General features: G+C 42.9%; 2 protein-coding genes across 2 annotated transcripts; one reads left to right on the top strand and one right to left on the bottom strand.

Moving 5' to 3' along the window:
* Positions 1–2,511: 2,511 nt before the first annotated feature.
* Positions 2,512–3,429, top strand: LOC149862754 (olfactory receptor 5V1-like). The gene has a single exon (XM_090054091.1). It carries the CDS (start codon positions 2,512–2,514, stop codon positions 3,427–3,429), a length of 918 nt encoding a protein of 305 aa, XP_089910217.1.
* Positions 3,430–14,773: 11,344 nt separating this feature from the next.
* Positions 14,774–15,736, bottom strand: LOC149862753 (olfactory receptor 10A7-like). Its single transcript, XM_090052113.1, has one exon. It carries the CDS (start codon positions 15,734–15,736, stop codon positions 14,774–14,776), a length of 963 nt encoding a protein of 320 aa, XP_089908239.1.
* Between the last annotated feature and the right edge of the window lie 7,326 nt (positions 15,737–23,062).

The following is a 23,062-nucleotide window of genomic DNA, read 5'->3' as shown; positions in this document are numbered from 1 at the left end:
AGATACTAAGTTGGCATAGCAATGAGCTACAATGATGTAGCTCATTGCTGCGGCAAGGTAGCATCAATGGTCAATAATTGTGATGCCACCACCACTGTACTGTAGCAATGAGCTGGAGGTGAAGGCAGAATGATCACTACACACATACATACTGTACCATCCAAGTTAGGAACTTACCTATGTGTAGGTGGGTTGTATGTGTGTGAAATGCTGTGTGTGTGTGTATGTCATTGTGTGCATGAGATACAAATTAGTGATCTGTGTATGTGTACTGAGTGTGTGGGTATGAACAATTGATTTTTGTCTAACTTTTGGGGTATATAGTATATGTGCTTGGATTGGTGATATGTATGCATGTGCCTAGGCTACTTTGGATGTGTATGTGCCTGAGTTGTTAGTGTGTGTGTGAGTGTGTGTGTGTGTGTGTGTGTGTGTGTATACACACCTACTTGATTTGTGTTTTTGTATATGTGCAATTGTGTCACATCCTCCTGTCTAACAGCGTAATATTGAGATCCTGAAAATTGTCCTGACCCCACATGCCAACAGTATCTCCCATTTTATTCTGCAGGATTTCTGTCTCTGGTGGCATGGAGGGAAGGTGAGCTAGAGCAGGGGGATGGGGTGAGACAGGCAACAACAACAAAACATCAGATATTTGTAGTTGGGTCTTCTCTCCTTCACTCCACTGTAAAACAGGACTACCTGTATTAGAATCAGTCACCCTGATTTTACTTTCATTCACTCCAGTAAAATTAGAAATAACCTCACTACAGTCAGAGAAGCTAATCCTTTCGTCTTCAGTCATACAATTAAATTTTAAACCTAGCTAAAACTGGCTTTAAGTTTTGTTTTAGGGTTTGAAGGAGAGTATGGGGACATATATTAGAACAATACAAATTACACAAATATTATTTTATTTTATCTAACACAAAAGTCACATTATTTGGGATAAAAAGTTACGCTTCAGAAGTGTCTTAATTCTTGAACATCAAAAATATTACATGATCCCTCCTTATGCTAGCAAGGTATTCCTAGATAACTAACTTTCATAATGAAAAAATATAATTAATCTCTTGGGAGTCAACAGTTTTTAAAGATATAAGTCCCTTCCAATTTCTTCCCTAGATTCTATATTTGATAGATTGTTTGACCATCAATACTCAATTCAACATGCAGTTGTGTGATAGAGTATCTAGAATGCCCGATTTCTCTGAATACCTGAAAACATTTGCAGGTATGTTGAGTTTTGATTTATATTCCTTATTTTGGGTCAAGGTTATAATCACGCTGATATACATAATTATTGATAAACAAATTTGAAACCCCTACCTCCACAACAACAACAACATACTTCTGAATATTCCGGAGTCATTAAAGTTGCAGAAACCAGAAGATTGTTAAAACTATGCCTCTACTACAAGGGGAAAATGATATGATATGAATTATTATACCAGACAGTTTGACACGCATAAGTGAGTATCCATAATCACATAGAAAGAGGGGACTCAGCTGATATTATATACTTGGATATTTCAAAGGCATTTGGCAAGCTCCCTCACTAATGATTCTTAAAGAAACTAAGCTGTCATGGAATCAAAGGAAAAGTCCTTTCTTGGACTGAAAATGGATTTAAAGACAGGGGGAAAAAGTGTGAATAAATGACTGTTTTTCAGATTGAGGTAAGACAGACAGTAATTTTATAAAAGAAGAGAAAAGAAAAAAAATAGAGTGATAATGTTTTCAGATAATAGTCAGTAAAGTCCAATCCAAGCCTGTCAATGACAAATTATAGAAAACCTAAAAAAACTTGAGTGAGTGGGCAACAAAGTAGAAGATGAAAATTAGTAAGTGCAAAGTGATACACAGGGGTAAAAAATAAATCTTTACATATTCAGTGAAGCTCTCTGGCTTAACTGTTGTCACTCAGGAAAAAGACCTTGAAGCCTTTGTGAAAAAAATTCTAAAAACATCAGATAACAGTTTATTTGCCTTTTGGATGCTTGCTGAGCTATTAAGAGGAGCATAATGGGGAGTGGATCATTCTATACACACAGTGAAATGAAAACTATATATCTTGGAGCAAAGAATGAAAACCACACCTAAGAGTTACAGCAGTAATTCTGAAAGGATATTAGAATCAGAGTTGACAAGCAAGAGAAAATAAGCCCCAATTTTGGCTTTAAACATATCAACCTAAAATTCCACTTTTCCATGGTAAAATTAGTCAGATTGCATTGCGAAGGATTTCATAGGGTGGTATCTTTTATTGGACCAATAATATAGTTGGTATAAAGTTAGACAAGCTTTTGAATGTAAGACATTCCTCTTCATGACTGATCACAAGTAAATTAAAAAAAAAAATATAGCAATACAGAAGAATATGATAAATTTTAAAGTTCTTGGCTTCTAATTCATGTGTTAGCTTTGTGACATTATTATCTATTTCAAGAATTAATTATCCTGTGTTCATATTTCTAGGTAATTCAAGTTGTTTATAAATAAAGGACAATGGAAAACAAAACCACAATGAACATGTTTATCCTCTTGGGACTTTCCAATGACTCACGCTTCCAGATTCCATTCTTCATGGTATTTTTAATTATTTATCTAATCACCTTAGTTGGAAACACACTGATCATCATGGTTATAAAGGCTGATTGCCATCTCCACACTCCCATGTACTTCTTTCTGTCTAACCTGTCCTTCCTTGATGTCTGCTACTCCTCTGTCACTGTTCCAAAAATGCTAGAGGGCTTCCTAGCAGAGCAGAAAACTATTTCATTGAGTGAGTGCATAGCACAGATATTCTTCTTTATTTTCATGGTTGGCACAGAAATTTTTCTTCTCTCTGCAATGGCATATGATCGATACGTAGCAATATGCAATCCACTGAGATATAGTACCACTATGAACCATCGTGTCTGTATGCAAATGGTACTGTGTGCTTGGATATCTGGTTTTTTGGATTCCCTAGTCAATACTATTTTTCTTCTTAAACTTAGCTTCTGTGATTCCAGAGAAGTAAACCATTTCACCTGTGAGCTGCCCCTTCTGCTGCAACTCTCATGCACTGACACCTTTGACAATGAAATGGTGATCCTTACATTCAGTATGACATTAGGGTTTGCCTCCCTCCTCCTCATTCTAGCCTCATACATTAAGATTATTTCTACAATCATCAGGATCAGCTCATCAGAAGGCAGACACAAAGCTTTTTCTACCTGTGCTGCCCACCTCATTGTAGTTCTCCTATTCTGTGGCACAGCATTCATTAGGTATATGCGACCTGCCTCTGGATATTCTCTTACTGTGGACAAGGTAGTATCTGTGCAGTACAGCATTTTAACTCCAATGCTAAACCCCATCATATACAGCCTAAAAAATAAGGAGGTGAAGGTGGCTTTGAGGAAAGTGTTAGGAAGATGATGTATAGGAAGATGAGGTATTTAACTGTTTCATGCATCCTTCTGAAGCAGACCTTTTAGGACAGGATAGATAATTGTGCTATTTCTATTAAAATGTAATAAATAAATAAAAATAAAGTATTTTGAAAGCTTCTTTTTTCTTGAAAAAGATTCATGTAAGTTGCAAGAACTCACTTGTCTAAAGGTCAAACCAATTAGAAACCTTTCCATTGACCTCGGTTTACCTTATTTGTTTTCCTATATCCAGTTTGTAGGAAGTTTAAAATCCAGAAATGATGTTCCTCCCTTTTGAACCAGATCACTTTTTGAGATCAATTCTAGCCCTGAATTCATAAGATTCTATAATAACTCCCCTAACTATGAATACAGTTGGACCCCAAGTTACTCAGTGGATACATTCCTGAAAAACACCATGTAAGTTGAAATCGTGTAACTTGAGGCATTAAGTCGATGGAAAAAGTGGATAGGGGCCTGGGACCAAGATTCGATAACATTATTTAATAATAAAAGGATATTTAAATGCAAAATAATGGAATTAATAGCCTTATTAAAACCTTTACTCCCAGCTACGTCTCCATACAGAGACAAAGCTTTAGTTCTAATTGCTGCACCATCAACAAATGCTCCTTTTGTATTGATCATTTCATTGATACAAAGATTAAGGAGCTTCTCAAACTTGTGGAGGAATGAGGAATTCTAGTCACCAATGACACTCTTGAACTCACAGAGGTTGTCATTTTCACAGTCTCTAATTTTTTCTCACTTTTTAAATGGTACGCACAGTCAATTCACTTAAACTGTATTGGTGAGCAGTTGAGGCAGTACTATTGCATTTCTTTAATTTATCAAGGATTTCTATTTTCTGGGCCAGGGTGATAGACTTACATGGTCTTTTGGGCACAACATCAAAGGCTTTCTCTGATGCCATTTTCACAAATATTCAGGGGTTAACGTAACCAAAAATGACAGACGACCTTGGAGGAGACGACAAGTGATGCTAACAATATGTTAGCAGACTCCAAACTACTTACATAGCGTTCTACTGCAAACAGTGTAAATGTGAAGCAGGGTATCGTGTAAGTTGAAACATGGTCACATTTATATAAAGTGTGCATACATGAATCAATGTAACTTGAAACCATGTAAGTTGGGGTCCAACTGTACTTAACAACTTGTATCGGGGGCAAATCCAGTGGGGTGCAGTGATGTGGTTGCACCTCCCTCCACAATATACCTCACATGCTAATTGCTCCAGTTCCCTATGGCCTGGGAACCACTGTGGAGTCTGAGGCACAACTGGCACGGGACACCTAGTGGACAAAGGACAGAGAAGATGAGGAAGGGAGGACTTGTCACAGATGAGAGAAAGCTTTGCAATCATTTGGATTTGGCCGAGCACTCTTCCCATGAGATATCAGGGTAGTTGAAGTCTCCCATGACAACCATGCACTGGGAGCCTGCAGCTTCAGTAAATTTCCTGGTGAACTCCTACTCAAGCTCTTTATCCTGGTAGGAGGTCTGTAATAGACTCCCACCATTGCATCCTCTGTGCCATGATTCCCATGGATTTTAACCCAGAGGGTCTACAGTCATCCACCCTGGGCGCCAATGTCAGCTTGCAGGGACATGTAGCTTTCCTTGACATAAAGAGCTACACCGCCACCCCTTTTGTTCACTTGATCTCTCCTGTACAGAGTATAGCTATCTATACCTGTGGTCCAGTCATGGGTGGAGTCGCACCAGGTCTCCATTATCCTTATGACATCATAATTATTTGTGTTAAGCTGGAGGACATGTTCCTCCTGTGTATTCCCCAAGCTCCTGGCATTTGTGTACAGTCAGATGTCACTTTAGGGGCCCTTGCCTTGCCTACAGCTCATTCCACGGCTAGGGCAGGAATGGGCTCCCTTAAGTGCCTTGACCTGCTGGCTTTGCAAGAGTTGCTCAGGAGGCCAGCAGTGGCGGTAGTCCTCCCATCCCCTGGCAGGCTTAGTTGAAAGCCTGGTGGAGCAGATCAGCCAATTTGGCTGAGAAGAGCCTCCTCCCAAGCAGAGAGATGTGGAGGCCATCCCTCCCCAGCAGCTCACTGCCTCACTCACCAAAGAGTGGACTGTGGTCATGGAAGCCTTCCCGATGACACCAGCACCAAAGTCTTTGGTTTACTATGTCAATCTTCCTCTCCCTCCTCAGCCTGTAGCCCAAGACTGGGAGGATCAAAGAAAACACCGTCTGCACCCCTAAAACCTTTAGCCCAAACAAGAGGTAAAGTGCTGCTCAACATGGTATTGGCTATGGGGGATGACCTAATCAGTGATCTAATGATTGAAGGGAAGCTGGGTGACAGTAACCATAAGTTGATCACCTTCACCATCTGCTGTAAAGCTGGAAACTCAGTCAGCAATACAGAAGTCCTTGACTTCAGGAAAGCTGACTTTGACAAGCTAAGGAGACTTGTCAGAGAGGCCCTAAAAGGCCACAACCCAATAAGGAAGGGAGTTCAGGATGAGTGGTTGCTCCTCAAGGGAGCAATCCTGGATGTGCAAGCAAAGTCCATCCTGTCTCAGAGGAAAGGCAGCAAAAGGGCACAGCAGCCCCCTTGGCTCTCCAGGGAACTGGCAGACCTCCTGCATCTTAAAAGGAAGACCTACAAAGGATGGAGGACTGAAACCACCACCAAGGAGGATTACTCTGCTTTAGTCTGGACTTGCAGGGAGCAAACCAGAAAAGCCAAGGCTACAATGGAACTCCAGCTAGCTACAAATATCAAGGAAAATAAAAAGTCCTTTAGATATATGGGGAGCCGGAGGAAAAGCAAGGGCAACATTGGACCCTTGCTTAACCAGATAGAACAACTGACAACTGATGCCCAGGAAAAAGTGAACTTGCTAAATCGGTACTTTGCATCAGTTTTTCATCAGCCTAATGAGACAGCCTTGCCCACTGGGTCAGAGAGGCCCGGGTGAGGGAGATTCCTTGCCTTCCATTGAAGATGACATCATGAATGGACACCTTGACAGGCTGGATATCTTCAAGTCAGCTGGCCCTGATGGGTTACACACCAGGGTACTCAGGGAGCTGGCAAGCATCATAGCTCAGCCCCTGGCATGAATCTTTGAGAGCTCTTGGCACTCTGGTGAAGTGCCTTATGATTGGAAGAGGGCCAATGTCATGCCTATCTTCAAGAAAGGGAGGAAAGTAGATCTGGAAAACTGCAGATCCATCAGCCTGACCTCTGTCCTGGGGAAGGTCTTGGAAAAGATTATCAAGGAGGCCATCCTTAAGAGACTAGCTGAAGGCAATATCCTGAGGGATACCCAACAGGGGTTTGTTGCGAGTAGGTCTTGCTTGACCAACCTCATTTCCTTTTATGACCAGGTGACCCATTAGCTGGGCAAGGGTGAAGAGATCTATGTTGTATACCTCGACTTTAAAAAAGTCTTCAATCTGGTATCCCACGATAACCTCTTGGCTAAACTGGTTAACTGTGACCTTGACATCACCACTATCCGCTGGCTGGGGAACTGACTCCACGGTAGGACCCAGAGGGTGGTGGTCAATGGGAGCCAATCGTCTTGGTGCACTGTGACCAGTGGGGTCCCTCAAGGCTCTGTCGTAGGGCTTATACTTTTTAACATCTTCATCAATGATGTGGACATTGGTGTCAGAAGCGGACTGGCCAAGTTCGCCCATGACACAAAACTCGGGGGTAAATCATCCACACCTGAGGACAGGAGGGTGATCCAGGCAGATCCAGACAAACTTATGAAATGGGTGGATGAGAACCTAGTGGTGTTTGTGAGGGAGTGGGGCCTAGGAGCTGCCGTGAACTCCCTAGCGCCCCCTACCGTCACATTAGGGTGGACTCAGCACCCTCAGAATCTCGCCCGCCACGACTTTGATGACAAATAAGTTGTATGGGAGGCTGCCTCTGTTCCCCTAGTTGACGATACCGATGTTCCTGCCCCTACTCCGAAATGGGGTATCTCTATGCGCCCTGCCTTAAGGGCTATGCGTGCCTTCAAACCTCCCCTTCAGCATGCCCCAAGCCTCGCAGCTGTTCCGGGGGACGTTGTACGGTCCCTCGCCCCCCTGGTGCCCTCTCTCTCTCTCGGGCACCCTGGGGTCCTCGCCCGAATGGCGCCCCCTTGGGCCGGGCTCCTATCTTCCTGCCCACACCCTGGGCCTGTCTCGCTGATGTCCGGCTATCACTGGCACTCCCTGGGTCCAGCTCGCTACCGCCGCCCTAATACCGGCGCCCTTGGGCCTGCCTCCCTACCGCCGCCCTAATACCGGCGCCCTTGGGCCTGGCTCCCTACCGCCGCCCTAATGCCTAATGCCGGCGCCCTTGGGCCTGGCTCCCTACCGCCGCCCTAATGCCGGCGCCCTTGGGCCTGGCTCCCTACCGCCGCCCTAATGCCGGCGCCCTTGGGCCTGGCTCCCTACCGCCGCCCTAATGCCGGCGCCCTTGGGCCTGGCTCCCTACCGCCGCCCTAATGCCGGCGCCCTTGGGCCTGGCTCCCTACCGCCGCCCTAATGCCGGCGCCCTTGGGCCTGGCTCCCTACCGCCGCCCTAATGCCGGCGCCCTAATGCCGGCGCCCTTGGGCCTGGCTCCCTACCGCCGCCCTAATGCCGGCGCCCTTGGGGCCTGGCTCCCTACCGCCGCCCTAATGCCGGCGCCCTTGGGGCCTGGCTCCCTACCGCCGCCCTAATGCCGGCGCCCTTGGGGCCTGGCTCCCTACCGCCGCCCTAATGCCGGCGCCCTTGGGGCCTGGCTCCCTACCGCCGCCCTAATGCCGGCGCCCTTGGGGCCTGGCTCCCTACCGCCGCCCTGTACTGGGCCTTGCCCCCTCTGGGGCCGATACCACGCTCCGCACGCTAGGGGCACAGGCGATCGCCGCCGTGCCTGTCCCCTTGACCCTTCTCTGGGTCCGGTTGCCCCACTGGGCAAAACACCGCCCTTATGGGCTGGGGTCTGCAACCCCGCACACCGCGCCTCCCCGGGGCAATACGGTGCCTCTCCGGCACAGACAATAGTGCCCCGCTGGCACTGTGCCCCTACTGGGCACCGGGAATCCCCAAGCTGCTGGGGAGCCCCCGTCAGGCCTCCTCACTCCCCTACAGCCTCACCCGGTCCTCCGGTTCAAACTGTAACATAATTCAAGCCACTGGCTGTAACATAAACCACACAGAGTCTCCCTGCTCCAAACATAAGCACAAGCCCCACCAAGGCTCTCAAGCCTACCTCCCTTTAGGGCGTTCTTTTCCCCACATCATCGCAGCTGGTTAGCGTGGTAAGGCTGCGACTACTAACTCAGGCCACTCAGCTCAGCCGCAGAGCTCCTGCTCCTGTGGCAGCCAAAAGGGAACTGCTGGGCAGGCTCCGGCCTAAGCTGTTTATAAAGGCCTGGCCCTGCCCCCTTCTGGCCATGTGACCCACCTGGTCACCCTGGTAACCAGCACCTGAGCTGCCCGGGTGATTGGCAGCTCTGCCAATCACACTCACAGTCATGGGGCACTTACGTGACTCCGTGACAGTGTTCAACACCAAAATATGCAAGGTTCTCCACCTTGGGAGGAAAAACCTGCACCATGCTTATGGGAGCAGTAGTGCTACACAGGTTAGCACTACAGATGAAAGGGACTTGGGGGTCATGGTTGACCACAAAATGAGCATGAGCCTTCAGGGTGATGCTGCAGCTAGTAAAGTGAGCAAAACACTGGCTTGCATCCATAGATGCTTCTCAAGCAGATCCTGGGATATCATTCACCCATTGTACTCAGCCTTGGTGAGGTCGCAGCTGGAGTACTACATCCAGTTTTGGTCTCTGCAATTCAAAAAGGTTGTTGAGAAGCTTGAGAGGGTGCAGAGGAGAGCCATGCATATGATCATAGGTTAGGAAAACAGACCTTGTGATGAGAAGCTGAGAGCAATAGGGCTATTCAGCCTGGAAAACCACATGCTCGGGGTGATCTGGTGCCACCTATGCGTTTATCAGGGGTGCTCATCAGGATCTGGGGGAACGTCTGTTCACCAGAGGTCCCCAAGCGACGACAAGATCGAATGGTCACAAACTCCACTGTGACCAATTCAGGCTGGGCATAAGAAAAAACTTCTTCACTGTCCAAGTCCCCAAGGTTTGTAGTAGACTGCCGCTGGAGGCTGTTCAAGCACCCACATTGAATGCCTTCAAGACACATTTGAATGCTTATCTTGCTGTGATCCTATGATCCCTGCTGACTTCCTGCTGCTGGGGCAGATAGCTAGACTCAATGATCCTCCAGGGTCCCTTCCAGCCCAAATGTCTATGAAATCTATGAAACCATATATTTGAACTAACCAGTCTATTACTGGCTCCCCTGGTTTTGCCTTATGTTGTTCTTGCAATTATTTGATTTCTGTGCAAGTAAAGGAACATGCCTCCATCTGGAGATTTCCTCCTTGTGGCCCTGCATGGGTCATCACTACTGGGAAGCTTTGAGCTAACTCTCCTTCTAAATTTTCTTGGACTGGTGGGGCATAAGGAGGTGGGAACTCACAGGCTTCTTTTGCAAGCCTCACATACTCATCATCTCCTGGCTTAGTTTTTGCAATTTCACTATAGACTCTCACTTTCCGGGTCATTCCACAACTCAGTTTTTGGAATTCCACCATAAAGACACTGCTAGACCTTTTCAGGGGAAGGTTCAACTGATTGTGCTACTTGCACTTTCTGCTCAAGGGTGGTGATTGCCTGTGTGACTAGTATCTTTGCCTCCCAGTGCCCTAGTATCTCTAGTCAGTCTTGAGCTGCTCTAGCGGCTGCGCACACCACACTGCTAGAATGCTTCTCTTCTCTTAATTCACTGTCAAGCTAGGTTACTCAACTCTCTAGGGATAGAATTGTTTGATGGAGATGAGTGGCTTCCTCTGCCCTCAGTCTTAAGCAGGTTGCCAGCAGCCAGGACAGACATCCTTTCCTTGGTCTGCCTTTCTGCACGGCAGTGAACGCAGGCCGCTGACAGGGAAGTGTGGCAGGATCACTCCAGGCGGGTTTCAATCTCTCTTTATCACACCTCGGATTCTTAGTACCCATAACCTCTTCTATTAAAGCAATCAGTGGAGTCCACCCCTCTTCCCCCTCTACACCAATCTTCCCCTCCAAACTTTCCATACTCGATCCTGTTTGTGGCGCCATTTGTCACAGGCCAGTTGGGCACTGTGAATTTAGTAATTTAGTTGCAGGCTGACTGGGTACTGCAACTGTATCAGCCACTGGGCTGCTTAGTTTGGGATCGAGGAGGTGATATTGGGAGGGAACCAATAACAAGTTTTATTTATGATAGTAAAAATGAATTTTACTTATAGCAGCAAAAGATATAGTTTGCACATATAGCAGTTAATAAAAAGGTTAAGCTAATAAATAGACAACATAATAATAAAAATTAAAAATCGGTAGTGATAATAAAATCAGACAGACAAATTAACAAAGAGTTCCCACTTGGTTAGCAACTTATTGATTGTACCTCAGTGTTTCGTACATGTTAAGTTGATTCAGCGAAGTCATGCATCCTTAATCCACACTGTTGAAGGGAGATACTGAGGAAGATCCCTCAGTCAGGATCTGGTCCTCACTTACACTGGGAGTAAAAGATCCGGGGGCATGGGACAGCAATGACTATTCTGTTCCATCCTTCCTGCTGGTCACGTAACGTGCGTGTTCTTTTATATCTTGTATATGCTAATCTGTTGGCTTTAGAGCCACTCTCAATTTTACTGATATAGCTGTTACCTTATGGGGTTGAAAAGTGTTAGAAATTATTATAAGTTACTGCTCGAGCTTGGTTTTACCCCATAAGCAAATTACACTACATCACTCTGGGGGTTGAGATTAGCATGTTTCTACTGAAGTTCAACCCACTAATGTTAATTATACCTTGCAGTTAGGTTTGTTAATTTTATTGACTCTAAGCAAAAATGTATTAAATTAGCTAAATTTGCAGTTATTTTTTAGTTTTGCTTTTTAAAAACTTATGTCTGTCTTATGACTGGTACAAACAGTTATATATATTATTTATGGGTTATATTCCAGGCAGTCTGGAAGCGTATGCAAAAAGCAGTTTCATAATGTGCCTTATCAGCTACTTAAAAAGAATTTTGGCTCTAAGTAGTTCATTAATCTTTTTGGCTTTGGACATCACACCAACTTTAAAACTGCTTATAGTAGTAGTCAGTTACCATAAAACATTTATTTACTTAAATTACTGGTGCCTCACTACATGGTTCCTATTAGGCTTTTGGGGATAGGCAACAGTTTGATCAAAGATCATGTATAAATTGATATGCTTTGTGGTTACCTATGGATAAACAAGAGCCAGATACAGAAAAATATGCTTATTGTGATCACTACTACTACCAACACTACAGCTACACATACGGTCATTACTCACCAAACATTATTTTATTCACAAAATAATATTATATGAAACTTGAACCAATGATGAAAACATATAGATAGTAGGGCTGTGCAAAATTTCCCTGTCTGTTTTGTTTCAATGCTGTTTCAGCTCATTTTGAGTTTGACAGTGAAATCAAAATGAAATGAAAAGCTTTGAAACAGCTTCAAAATGAAACGAGGGCAGTCAAAATGTTTTGAAAGTTTTGAAACGTTTTGAGTTTTGAAGCTGGGCTTGCTTGCAGCTGAAGAGAAACTAAGGAGAGGGAGGGCAAAGAGGGGAAGCACTGCTCTGATATTGACTGTAGTAGTCCAGTGACTGCAATCCTTCCTTGACGTACCTTCCAGTCTTAGTGCTCTAGGAGAGGGATGGAAAAACAGCATAAAAAGCATTGTTTGAGCTAAGCTTTCTCTGTGCCTTCACCCTCACAAGTGACACAAGTTTTGCTCTGAACAGTTTGAGATGCAGTTTCCCAGAAACCCCTGCACTTATCTCCTTGAAACTTGGCAGGCTTCATGGCCTCAGAAGGGGGTACCATTCCAAATCAGACAGCAAATGACAAAGTTATAGGAAGTTTTGTGCTTCCCCATTTTAGCCTACAGTGAAATGTGAAAACAGCGCTGAAACAACGAAACAGTTTCATCAAAACAAAATGGCACAGTGCTTTCAAAATGAAATGAAACTTGAAATGGAATACTGTCTCGTCAAAACAGTGAAATGGAAGGTGAACCAAAATGGTGCTGTTTCAAGGAGCCCTAATGCATAGTACTTTCTGTTTTACATCATAACTGTCTTCAAAATCTATGTTTTGCCATAAAACTAGTTTGACAAATATAGTTTTCTACCAGAAATAATATTTTTTGTTTTGCTCTAATCCATAGAATGAGCTACAAAGAATGCAAATAATTGACCTTGGTCAATAGATGTCATTAGAGATGGTGCTGATCGTCTCTGATAGAATTTTTTTTGCATTGATTCCTATCTACAGCTTGTTTTCATGTGTGAAGATGCAATAATTCTTTTGCTGACTAGACCTTTTTCAGAAACATAAGAGCTGGTTTCATTGGGGAAGTTATCACTATGCCTTCACATACTCCTTAAACATGAAGAGGATTATTAGATAATCTTCTCTGATCTCTTTCAGACTACAGGCTTACTTAGGTTTAGATGACTCAAAGGCAATCAAAAAGTCAATGAAATTATTGGCCTTTGAAGGGAAATAGGGCTCTTATAGTTGTGTTCTGATCATAAGACCAAGATATTTTTTGTGAATCTTTTCAGACCTGCCAGCAACTGTCATTAGCATTATCTTGAGGACTTCTTGCTTAAAATGGGGCTCCGTTTAGTTAAGGGGGCTGCATTTCCATAGCTTGGAAGAAAAAAACTTCAGGTGTGATTACATGTTACAGTTATTAGGTGCTAATTTTAAGGAATGTTAGGGCCTTGTTACACAAATGGTGATTGGTGTTACCGCTAGCTCAAGTTTGGAGCGGTCACACATTTAGGTCTGAAGAGACCTGGAGGACTGAAAGGTAAGAACTCTTCCCCCTTCTAAGCTTCCCCCCCCCACCCTCTCTGGGGCTCCCCTAGGTCCCTCCATTCCCATGGCTTCCCCCTGCCCTTTGGGGATACTTCCCATCCCTCTATCACTAGGGTTCTCCTTGTCTCTGCTCCCTACTTACTTGTGGCTGACTATCCCAGGGGAGCAAGAAGCAAAGGGTTAATCTGCCTGCCTGCTTAGAAAATATATTCCAAAAAAGTATGGTAACTGAAAAATTCTATACTATTTTCATCTTCAAACTGACATTATAAAAAAGCTTTTAATAAGGAGAAGATGTGATTTTGGGGGTGGTGTCTAATAATATTTTTTTCATCAACTCCTCCTGCCCCACCTTCCAGTTCAAGATCCATTCTATCACTATAGAATCACTGTTTCCCCCTTGCAAAGGAAAATTAGGAAAATTAGACACTGCAATATTGCTTGATGTCTCATTTGTAATTCATAAAAATTTTAACAGTGGCATGAATATTGATCAAATAAATGTTGATTATCTTTGCTGTATCATGTGAATGAAAAATAAGTGATGCAACAAAAGGTGGTAATAAACTCTGCTGCTTTATTGCAGCGTATGTCTATTACCTCTGTGGTGGAAGAGTACAGACAGTCTGAACTACATGCTGTATACTACCAACCCAGACAGGCCCCTTAAGCCCCCAGAGCACCGTTCTGCTTTCCACACTTATAGAGAGATGCCCTGAGGAAGCTTGGGACACCTCTCCAAAAGCAGGGAAGTCTGGTTTTCCCTGTTCAGCCAGACCCATCCTCTCATCATGGAGAATCAGGTCTGGCTGAGCAGGGAAGAGATTTTAACTACCCAGACAGACCTGAAGCATGGGTCTGGCTTAGAAGGGTAATTGGAGCGATAACATCACCCATTGTCCCCCACCCTCAAGAGTGAGACAAGTGGTGATGCATTTTGCACAAGGAAGTGGATTAGCTGTGTCATGATGCTTCATGGCAGAGCTTATCCACATCATTCAGCAACTCAAATTTCTAGCTACAGATATTCAAGAAGCCAAAGGGAGCAAAATATATTGCTCAACTGAAAACCAGTGGGACTTCAGGACCTAAACTGCTTAGGTTCTTTGGAAATACCAGCCTACATAGCTATCCCAAAATAAAATTGCAAATCTGCAGAAGATCCAGGATTGGAAGCAGATATCCTGAACTCTATTCAAAGTATGTTGCTAGAAAAGAATCCTCCAAATAGTTCTTCTGTCCCTTTGTCAGATCTGTTTCTGAGAATACAATATCCCTTCTTACGGATGTCTGCAGGAGTTTTTCACCACAAGAAAGTTTTCAGAATGCTGGAGAAGTCACCATTTTGCAAAAACATTTTACAAATCTCATTTACAGTTTCCATGAGAATACCTTCCGTGCCACCATCCTCCTCAGAGCTAACTTCACCTCATTGTTCCTCAGGGTGTAGATGATGGGGTTCAACATGGGTGTGATGATTGCATAGAACAAAGACAGGAATTTCTTAACATCCAGTGAGTATTTGGACTTGGGCTGTAGATACGTCAGGCTGCCACTCCCGTAGAACAATGTCACCACAATAAGGTGTGAGGAACAGGTGGAAAAGGCTTTGCGCCTGCCTTCAGCTGACTTCATCTTCACAATGGTATTGATGATGCAGATGTAGGAGATCAGGATTAGCATGGATGGAAGTATGAGGAACAGCAGTGTGGAAGCCATGATCTGCTTCTCATACAGAGAGGTGTCAGCACAAACCAGTTTCAGAACTGGTGGTATATCACAAAAGAAGTGATTGATCACATTGGGACCACAGAAAGGCATGTTAAAAAGCCAAGCTGATTGAAACAGGGAAACAGGGATTCCAAGCATACAAACCCCTCCCACCATCCTGCAACAGACCTGCTGATTCATAACAGTGGTGTAGCACAGTGGGTTGCAGATGGCCACATAGCGGTCATAGGCCATGGCTGCCAGGAGAAAGCATTCTGAACAGCAAAAGAAGAAGAAGAAGAACATCTGGAGTGCACATCCCAAAAATGAGATGCTCTTGTCCTCTGCCAGGAGGTTGACCAGCATCTTGGGCACTGTGACTAAGGTGAAGCAAATCTCAAAGAAGGATAAGGTTTTGAGGAAGAAGTACATAGGGGAGTAGAGGGCAGCATCCCATGTAATGATGAGGATGATGAAGATGTTCCCAGTCACTGTCACTAAGTACAGGAACAGAATCACAAAAAATAATATGCCTTGCAGGTGTGGGAGATTTGAGAACCCGACAAGAATGAATTTGCTTATGGAGGTTTGGTTCCCCCACCACATTTCCTCTGTGTGTACCATCTAAAAAGAGAATGAAAGTAGAAAAAGGTATTTGCATACACTTCTAAAGGTATTTTGAAACAGCCTAATGTTTAGGGTGCTTCACATTTAGAGGGTCAGTATAGGACATGGTAAGAAGCAGTTGCCTAATTTTCAAATGGTGGATTCTTGTTTTATAAAAACTCTTATCTATGTCACTCCCCAAACAAATGTTGTATATGTACATGTATAAGTATATGTGTACCTACATATGTTTGTGTCTGTATATATCTGTACTTAAAAAGGTAAAATTTCACATGCACATACATATTTAAGCAGGACTATGCCGACATAAGCATTATGAAAGGAAAGGTGCATACATTCTGACTGAAAAGTGAGTAAAGTACCTTGTTGTTCTTTTTTTTCTTAATTGGACCTAGCTGCCTAACCTTCCTAAACACTTCTATAAATTTCACTAGCTATGGGTATGTAAGTAATGGCTAACCAGAATTGCCGGAGGATCTGGTCTTGCTTCTATAGGTATCAATGTGAGATTTTGAAGAGCCAAATTAAGATCCAAACCAAAAGGAGTGATTGAATAGGAGTTAGGCACATAAATGCTTTTTCTTGGGATCTTGGTTGACATTTGGAAACCACACACACTTTCATGAAACAAGATAAAGATGAAAATCAGGGTTTTCTTGTATGGCTCATGCTAACTTCTGAGTAATAGTTAAAACTCAGTGAGCAAAATCCTGAACTCCTTTGCAATGAAATATTATTAGAAAAAACTAATCAATTTTTACAATGTTCTCCATGGAAACAAAGTCTTCCCCGACACATTAAAATGAACTTTATAAATCAATTTATACCTTTTTAGTAAAGAATCCCGCCCCACCCAGCAGTCCCTTAATAACTACACAGGACTTAATCCTGATTCAGTTAGGGAGTAAAAGAATAATTGACCCCCTAACATTAGTTAGGCTACTCCTGCTTAACTCTAGGGTAAAATCAGAACCAGATTTTGACTGCCATGGATTCACTTCTGATTTATGGCAATTTATATAAAGTTGAACATGTAATTCAGTGGAGGAATTACAGTCTTGGGTTAGCTGTAAGGCATGAAGTCTATACAATACCCATGGTGGAGGTCTGGAAGATATCGGACCATTTCTTAGCCTATATATTTGATGCCTAAGTGGTAGTTAAGATGCTAAATGCAATTCTATTCCATCCTATTCAAGTCCTTGACGAAAACATAAATGAACCTAAGTCACAAAAAAGAAGGAAAGGGGAGGTGGACCCACACAACCTTTTCATTAACAGTTTTTTTTTCAGGGATTTAAGAACTCTAGAGTAGAATCACACTGGGATTGTCATCCACATGTGTAGGGTTACACATCCAGGAATAGAATTAGTGCCAATAAATCCCTATAGACACCCCCAAAATGACCATTTAGATGACCAGGAAATAATAGAATGCCATCCTGGGTAGCTAAGTACCACTGAAACACCTGATAAATAGAAGAATGTCTGGCCCATTGTGTCAACTGTAACTTGTGCTTGTGCACTGGCTCTCTGTATAACAGAAACTGGAGCTTATGCTACATAATTGGGGATGCAGATACTCATCAAAGCTAACTCAAGAAGAAAGGAATAGGAATGAGAACCAAAAACCAAAAATCTATGGCTTTATACTCCGATATGCAGCTATCATGACAAAACATTTATTCTTTAGCTGTGATGATTGAATTGAACTGAATAGCAGTTCTTTTAGAGAGAGAGAATTTCCCTCCTGCAGAACACATGACAATTAGGCCTGGATTTTAAAGTCAACTAACTTATGTGGATGTTCAGATTTAGTTCAAATCCTGTTACAGGAAGGATAATTTGGCTGTCTAAACTAAGGAGGGAAAGCTTTGCTATTAAACCTGGGTCACTATGGAGAAAAGAAAGCAAATTCATGGGCTCTGTAAAAAAGAAAAGCAGGACACAGCTGTGAGGCTTTAGGGGAAAATCCTGGATTCCTGAGTTTTTGTCTTGGTTTAGATGGCTAAGTTTTGGTTTTTTTAATGTTCTGGCTCCTAATTCTATCTGTTTCAATAAGATTTAACCCACCTATCTACTTAAATAATTCTGAAAATATTATATGAATTGTTCATCTATTTAACTCTATCTTTATATTGAAAGATAATGTAACTATACCTGAATACTAAAGAAGTCATTGGAAATAAATAACAAAGAATAACATAAAATGAACCCATAAAGTGAACCCATAAAATGACTTCGGAGCACCAAGCCGAGGGGCACTTCTATACTTTGTAAAATGCCGCTCTGTTGATCCTTATTTACTGTGGTCATCTGATTAACCAAGATTACCCTTTGTGTTTACACAAAACCATAACAACATGCCAAAAGCACCCAGCTACTAATAAACAAATTTAAGCACAACTATAATTTTAAAATCCTAGAAAACTAAAGAAAACATATTATTCCTTATATAATTTGACAAGTTATCCTAAGATTTGTGTAAGAAATACATTTATTTATGTATTTATTTGTTAATTTTCTTCCTTTCTTTTATGCTATCTGCCCAATAGCTGGGAAACAAAACATTTATAACTGATTGCTGTCAGAAGTTCCTTACCTACCTTTGAAACCTGATGAAGTTATAACTGATTCCAAGAATCCATGTAACGATGAAGCCAGCTGTCTCCGTTTCCTTCCCCCCCACCCCGCCATGTGCTGCAGGATACCATCTCTGATTAATTTTCTGATATGAATTAGAAGGAAAAAAAATCGACTAAACTAAAAAAAAGCATAGTCCCAAACACTTGATTGTGATCTTTAAGAGTCTGAATACCGGCATGGAGGTCGATAGTTAAGCTCCTGCCTGCTTCCCTGCTGTTCCACCATGTAAATTTGAATCATGCTCTAAATTACATTGTAGCACTTGGCACCAAACTTTGACTGGACAAATATGCTACAAATGCCTCCATTTACCTGTTCGGTTCTATGTGGCTGATCACTGTTAGCTGAAGAAATTTTATTTCTTCAAGCCCAACCTTACAATGAGATGTAATTTATGGCTAGGAATGAGCTTAAGATGATGTCAGTAGTAAGAGCTATGTAACTGACCTCAAGGAGAATGAAATCAGAGTCCTAGTAATATGCTCTTGCTGAAAATTTCAATAAATATATTTTGCAGTTTTAAGGGTTGGGACACTGAAGTTGTCTTGCTCATCAGAGCCCTATGTCTCCTGAGTACACTAATTACAGCTGCATTTTTAGATGTCTCTTTCTGTCCATCTCCAACTACTTTTTCTATCTTGAGTTTGTCCTCTTTGTAGAACTTTCTCTCCTCCTCCTCTCTTGGTTCTTTCTACAGCCAGGCCTCTATTTTTTGTGTCCAAACCTATTCATTTTTTTAAAAAAATCATTAAGTAGATGACTACCAGAATTTAACTTAATTTCTTATATATAGCAAAAATACAGTGTATTTAGCAAAAATACAGTGGCATAATCCTGAAGATCTTTTTCAGTATTTATTAAGTTCTTAGAGTGAGATCACACAAGAATGTAGGCTCTAAATTAGGATTAAAGAAGAATTCAGGTGCCTGATGTTGAGAGAGGGATTCCCATATGGAAACCTATGAGGTCACAGAATCATAGAAAATTAAGGTTGGAAGGGACCTCAGGGGGTCATCTAGTTCAACCCCCTGCTCAAAGCAGGACTATCCCCAACTATATCATCCCAGCCCACACTGGGGATCCAGTATTCTAGAGGCCTATGTTTTCTTATAAAAACTGATGTGATGTCTATAATTCAGCTTCTACTCATGCCCAGAAGAGACATGATAGTGGCTAAGATGGGAGGAATTAGAGTGGAATTCTATTTTCCTGTGGTCATCTAAGTAGTTTTTTTAGTCAGTTATGGCATTTTTGGCTCTTAATACCAGTAGCCATTCTAGTTTTCATCCATATGGATGTGCAGTGTGTGCATTCCTATACATGTATGGACTGGGAATGCACAGTAGGCTCTACACTAGCTTCACACATGCCCAGCCAAATATGTGTACTTTTTCAGGATGTGTAGCAGGATCAGGATGTGTAGCACTTCTTAAGAACCTTACCCCTGGGAAGCTACGAGGGGAGATTTGTGGGGACAGGAAGAAGACCACAAAACAGAGTGTGTGTTGTTCAGTCAGATGGATGCTGGCCTGAAAAGGAGGGGCCTTTGGTTCCAGCATGCAGGCAGAAACTTCCTTTCTGCATTGCAACCCATACCCCCAAATGACTATATGAAATACAACTGGCAGATGCTCACTTTCATAGAAATGGTGGAGAGAGGCTTGGGTATTGTCTGGTCTGTAGCATGGTAGTTAATGGGCTTTGAAGAACATTCAGGTTCAAACCATCTGAGTGAGAGGGTGGCTAGAGTCCCCATCTGTGATTAGTGCACTAGATGCTTAACTTTTGTAGTTAAGAAATGGGACAAACCCTTATCCACCCACCTCCTGTTGTTACTGGTACAGGCATACATAGTCATTTACACGTATAGGATAATGCATCCAAGAATAGAATTGCTATTGATGTGTAAATGCTAAAAACGCCATGCAGATCACTAAAAAGAAATATAATTCCACTCCTAGATACCTGTTTTCCATCTGAGGCCCTATTGACTTCACAGATTTATCATGTGTCTGTTTTTTAAGCCTTCCTCAAAAGCATTGGGTAGTGGCTGCAGTCAAGATTGGTGATTTTGATTTAGGTGTGCCAGGGCTACTGCTGAGACTTAAACCTGGAGGTTCCTGGCTAGAGGGTCTTGCCCCTCTGCTCATGGTCAGACCAATCATCACATTTGGGGTCAGGAAGAAGTCTCACTCCATGGTAAGAATGGTATAGGCTGTGGGGGATTTTGACTTCCTCTGTAGTATGTGGCACGGACCTCTTCATGGAACCTTTCAAGCATAATTTAACAACATTTGCAGCAGCAGGATGTTGGCTGCTGTGGTTTCCCCTGCTTTACCTGTGGCAGTTTATGGTTTTATGTCTGATGGTTGTGCCAGGATTGATTGTGTAGTTTTGCTAATAAGTTAGACAATAGATTTGGGTACAATGGTTTGGGTAGTGATGATCTTGCCTCAGGCAGGGGGTGGACTAGATGAAGTCCCTTCCAGCCCTACTTCCTTTGATTCTATGATTCTATGAGCTTGGGACCTAAGTGGTCCATGATAGATTCCCCAGAGGAGAATCTGCTTCGGATCCCAAGCATTTTATAGTCTTTTGGAGAAATTTGTGAAGCCAGCCCAGGTGTAGCTCCTACAGTGAGTGATACCCCTGGCTCCCTGGAATCTGCTGCCAAATGTTTTGGTCCCAAATATGTCATTCTTCTCCCAGTCATTTGTGGACTTCTGCTTCTAGAGACAGACTATTTTCTTCCAGGGGATTGAGTGTATCTGTATTCATGTTACTCAGATTGCCAATTGCTTAAATCACAAGCAAGACTTTATAAAGGGGGATAAGGCAAGGTGCAGAGTTTACTGATTACATGAATTAGACATAGAGGTTCGGACACACCATTTATACAAACACACACAAATCATCATACACATCATTACACACAGGCATGCACATACACAAAACAACCATTCCATCCACACATACATCAGATACAGTTACCAGCAATAGTTGCTCAATATCAGCCCAGGATGGCCAACCTGGGTTTATTGAGTAGATGATGATGATTTGAAGATAGCAGATTTGAAGATAACAGCTGGAGTGGGGTGAACAGATGCATCTGTGCTCTGATGAAACAGCAGTAGAGAAAGAGACTCACCCAACTTAGCATTTTCAAAGTGTTCTTTTATAGGGATTGGCATCCTTTGTTTCAGTGTTTGGGGTTTTTCCATACCCAGCTTCTGTTTTTGCAGTTGTTCTTTTGCCTTCAGCTTATCTTAGCCTTGGAGTGTTTTTGCTGCCCTCCTGGCAGGGTGGGTCCATTCCTTCTCCTCGTTATCTCCTTTGTGCCCTAGGCCTAAAAGGGATTATTCAGCCATTCATTAATTAGTTTACTGACTGGTAACTTACATTTGGTGCCTTGTTGCTTACATAAATAGTTAAATCTTCTTCTCCCATCTCTATGCCATTCTCTTACCAGTCATCCTTTTACACACACTCATACATAAAGGCTGTGCAGAGTTTATTCACTTATGTTAAGCAGAAGGATACAGAATGGAGTTTTCAAGTTGCTTACAGGACAAGACTAACATGGTTATATTTCACTGTTATTACACTCTATGTTAACATCAGCTACATTAGTTCAATTCATGCTACATTCACACCCAGCAAAGCTGGAAGCTCTTTAAAAAAACAGAACAAAACACTTTTATTACTCAACAGTAATACAGCAGGCAGAGTCCTTGGCCTTTGGTATTAATGCCTAGGTCTGCTCCCAAGCAGATTCTCTCATCAATAAACAGACCTTTCTGTTCTTTCAGGTGCCACAGGGTAAGATATTTTTGAGGTATTTTGACACTCCCATCCTTCATCATTGATGTGCCTGTTGACTTGGCACGCACCAGATCAACACTCGGGATCTCAATACCACCCTGTTAGGCAAGAGGGCATGACACAAATTATATACACACATGCAAACTACACATACAACACTATGGGTTCACACACACATACACAAACATGCAAACATGCACTTCCATGGCTGTGTGTTGACACTAGGGGTGCTTTGGGTAACTTGGTGCTTGGAGTTACTCACGGTCACAGTGCCCAAGGGTTACTTTGGGTCACAGTGCTGCAGTTAGACATAGACATAGACATTTGGGCTGGAAGGTTCCCCAGAGGACCATTGAGTCCAGCTCCCAAGGTCAGGAAGTCAGGAGGGATCATAGGATCCCAGCAAGATAAGCATCCAAATGTGTCTTGATGGAATTCAAAGTGGGTGCTTGAATCACCTCCAGTGGCACTCTGTTCCAAAACTTGGGGGCTTGGACAGTGAAGAAGTTCTTTCTTATGCCCAGCCTGACTCGGTTGCTGCAGAGTTTGTGACCATTCAATCTTGTCATCCCTTCGGGCACTCTGGTGAACAGATATTCCCCAAGATCCTGATGAGCACCCCTGATAAATTTATAGGTGGCCACCAGATCACCCCCGAGCCTGTGCTTTTCCAGACTGAAGATCCCCATGGCTCTCAGCCTCTCATCATAAGGTCTGTTTTCCTCATCTCTGATCAAGTGCGTGGCTCTCCTCTGCACCCTCTCAAGCTTCGCCACATCCTTTTTGAATTACAGAGCCCAAAACTGGACACAGTACTCCAGCTGCGGCCTCACCAAGGCTGAGTACAATGGGAGA

The sequence above is a fragment of the Crocodylus siamensis genome, chromosome 6 (genome assembly GCF_052110815.1).
Source record: "Crocodylus siamensis isolate JL-2025a chromosome 6, ASM5211081v1, whole genome shotgun sequence".
Classification (NCBI taxonomy): Eukaryota; Metazoa; Chordata; order Crocodylia; family Crocodylidae; genus Crocodylus; species Crocodylus siamensis.
Note: the sequence above shows the minus strand (reverse complement) of the source record. Positions and strands in the feature narration are given on the sequence as shown.

Coding starts and splice junctions, on each gene's coding strand:
- LOC149862753 (XM_090052113.1), bottom strand. CDS start 15,736: ATGGTACACACAGAGGAAATGTGGTGGGGGAACCAAACCTCCATAAGC.
- LOC149862754 (XM_090054091.1), top strand. CDS start 2,512: ATGGAAAACAAAACCACAATGAACATGTTTATCCTCTTGGGACTTTCC.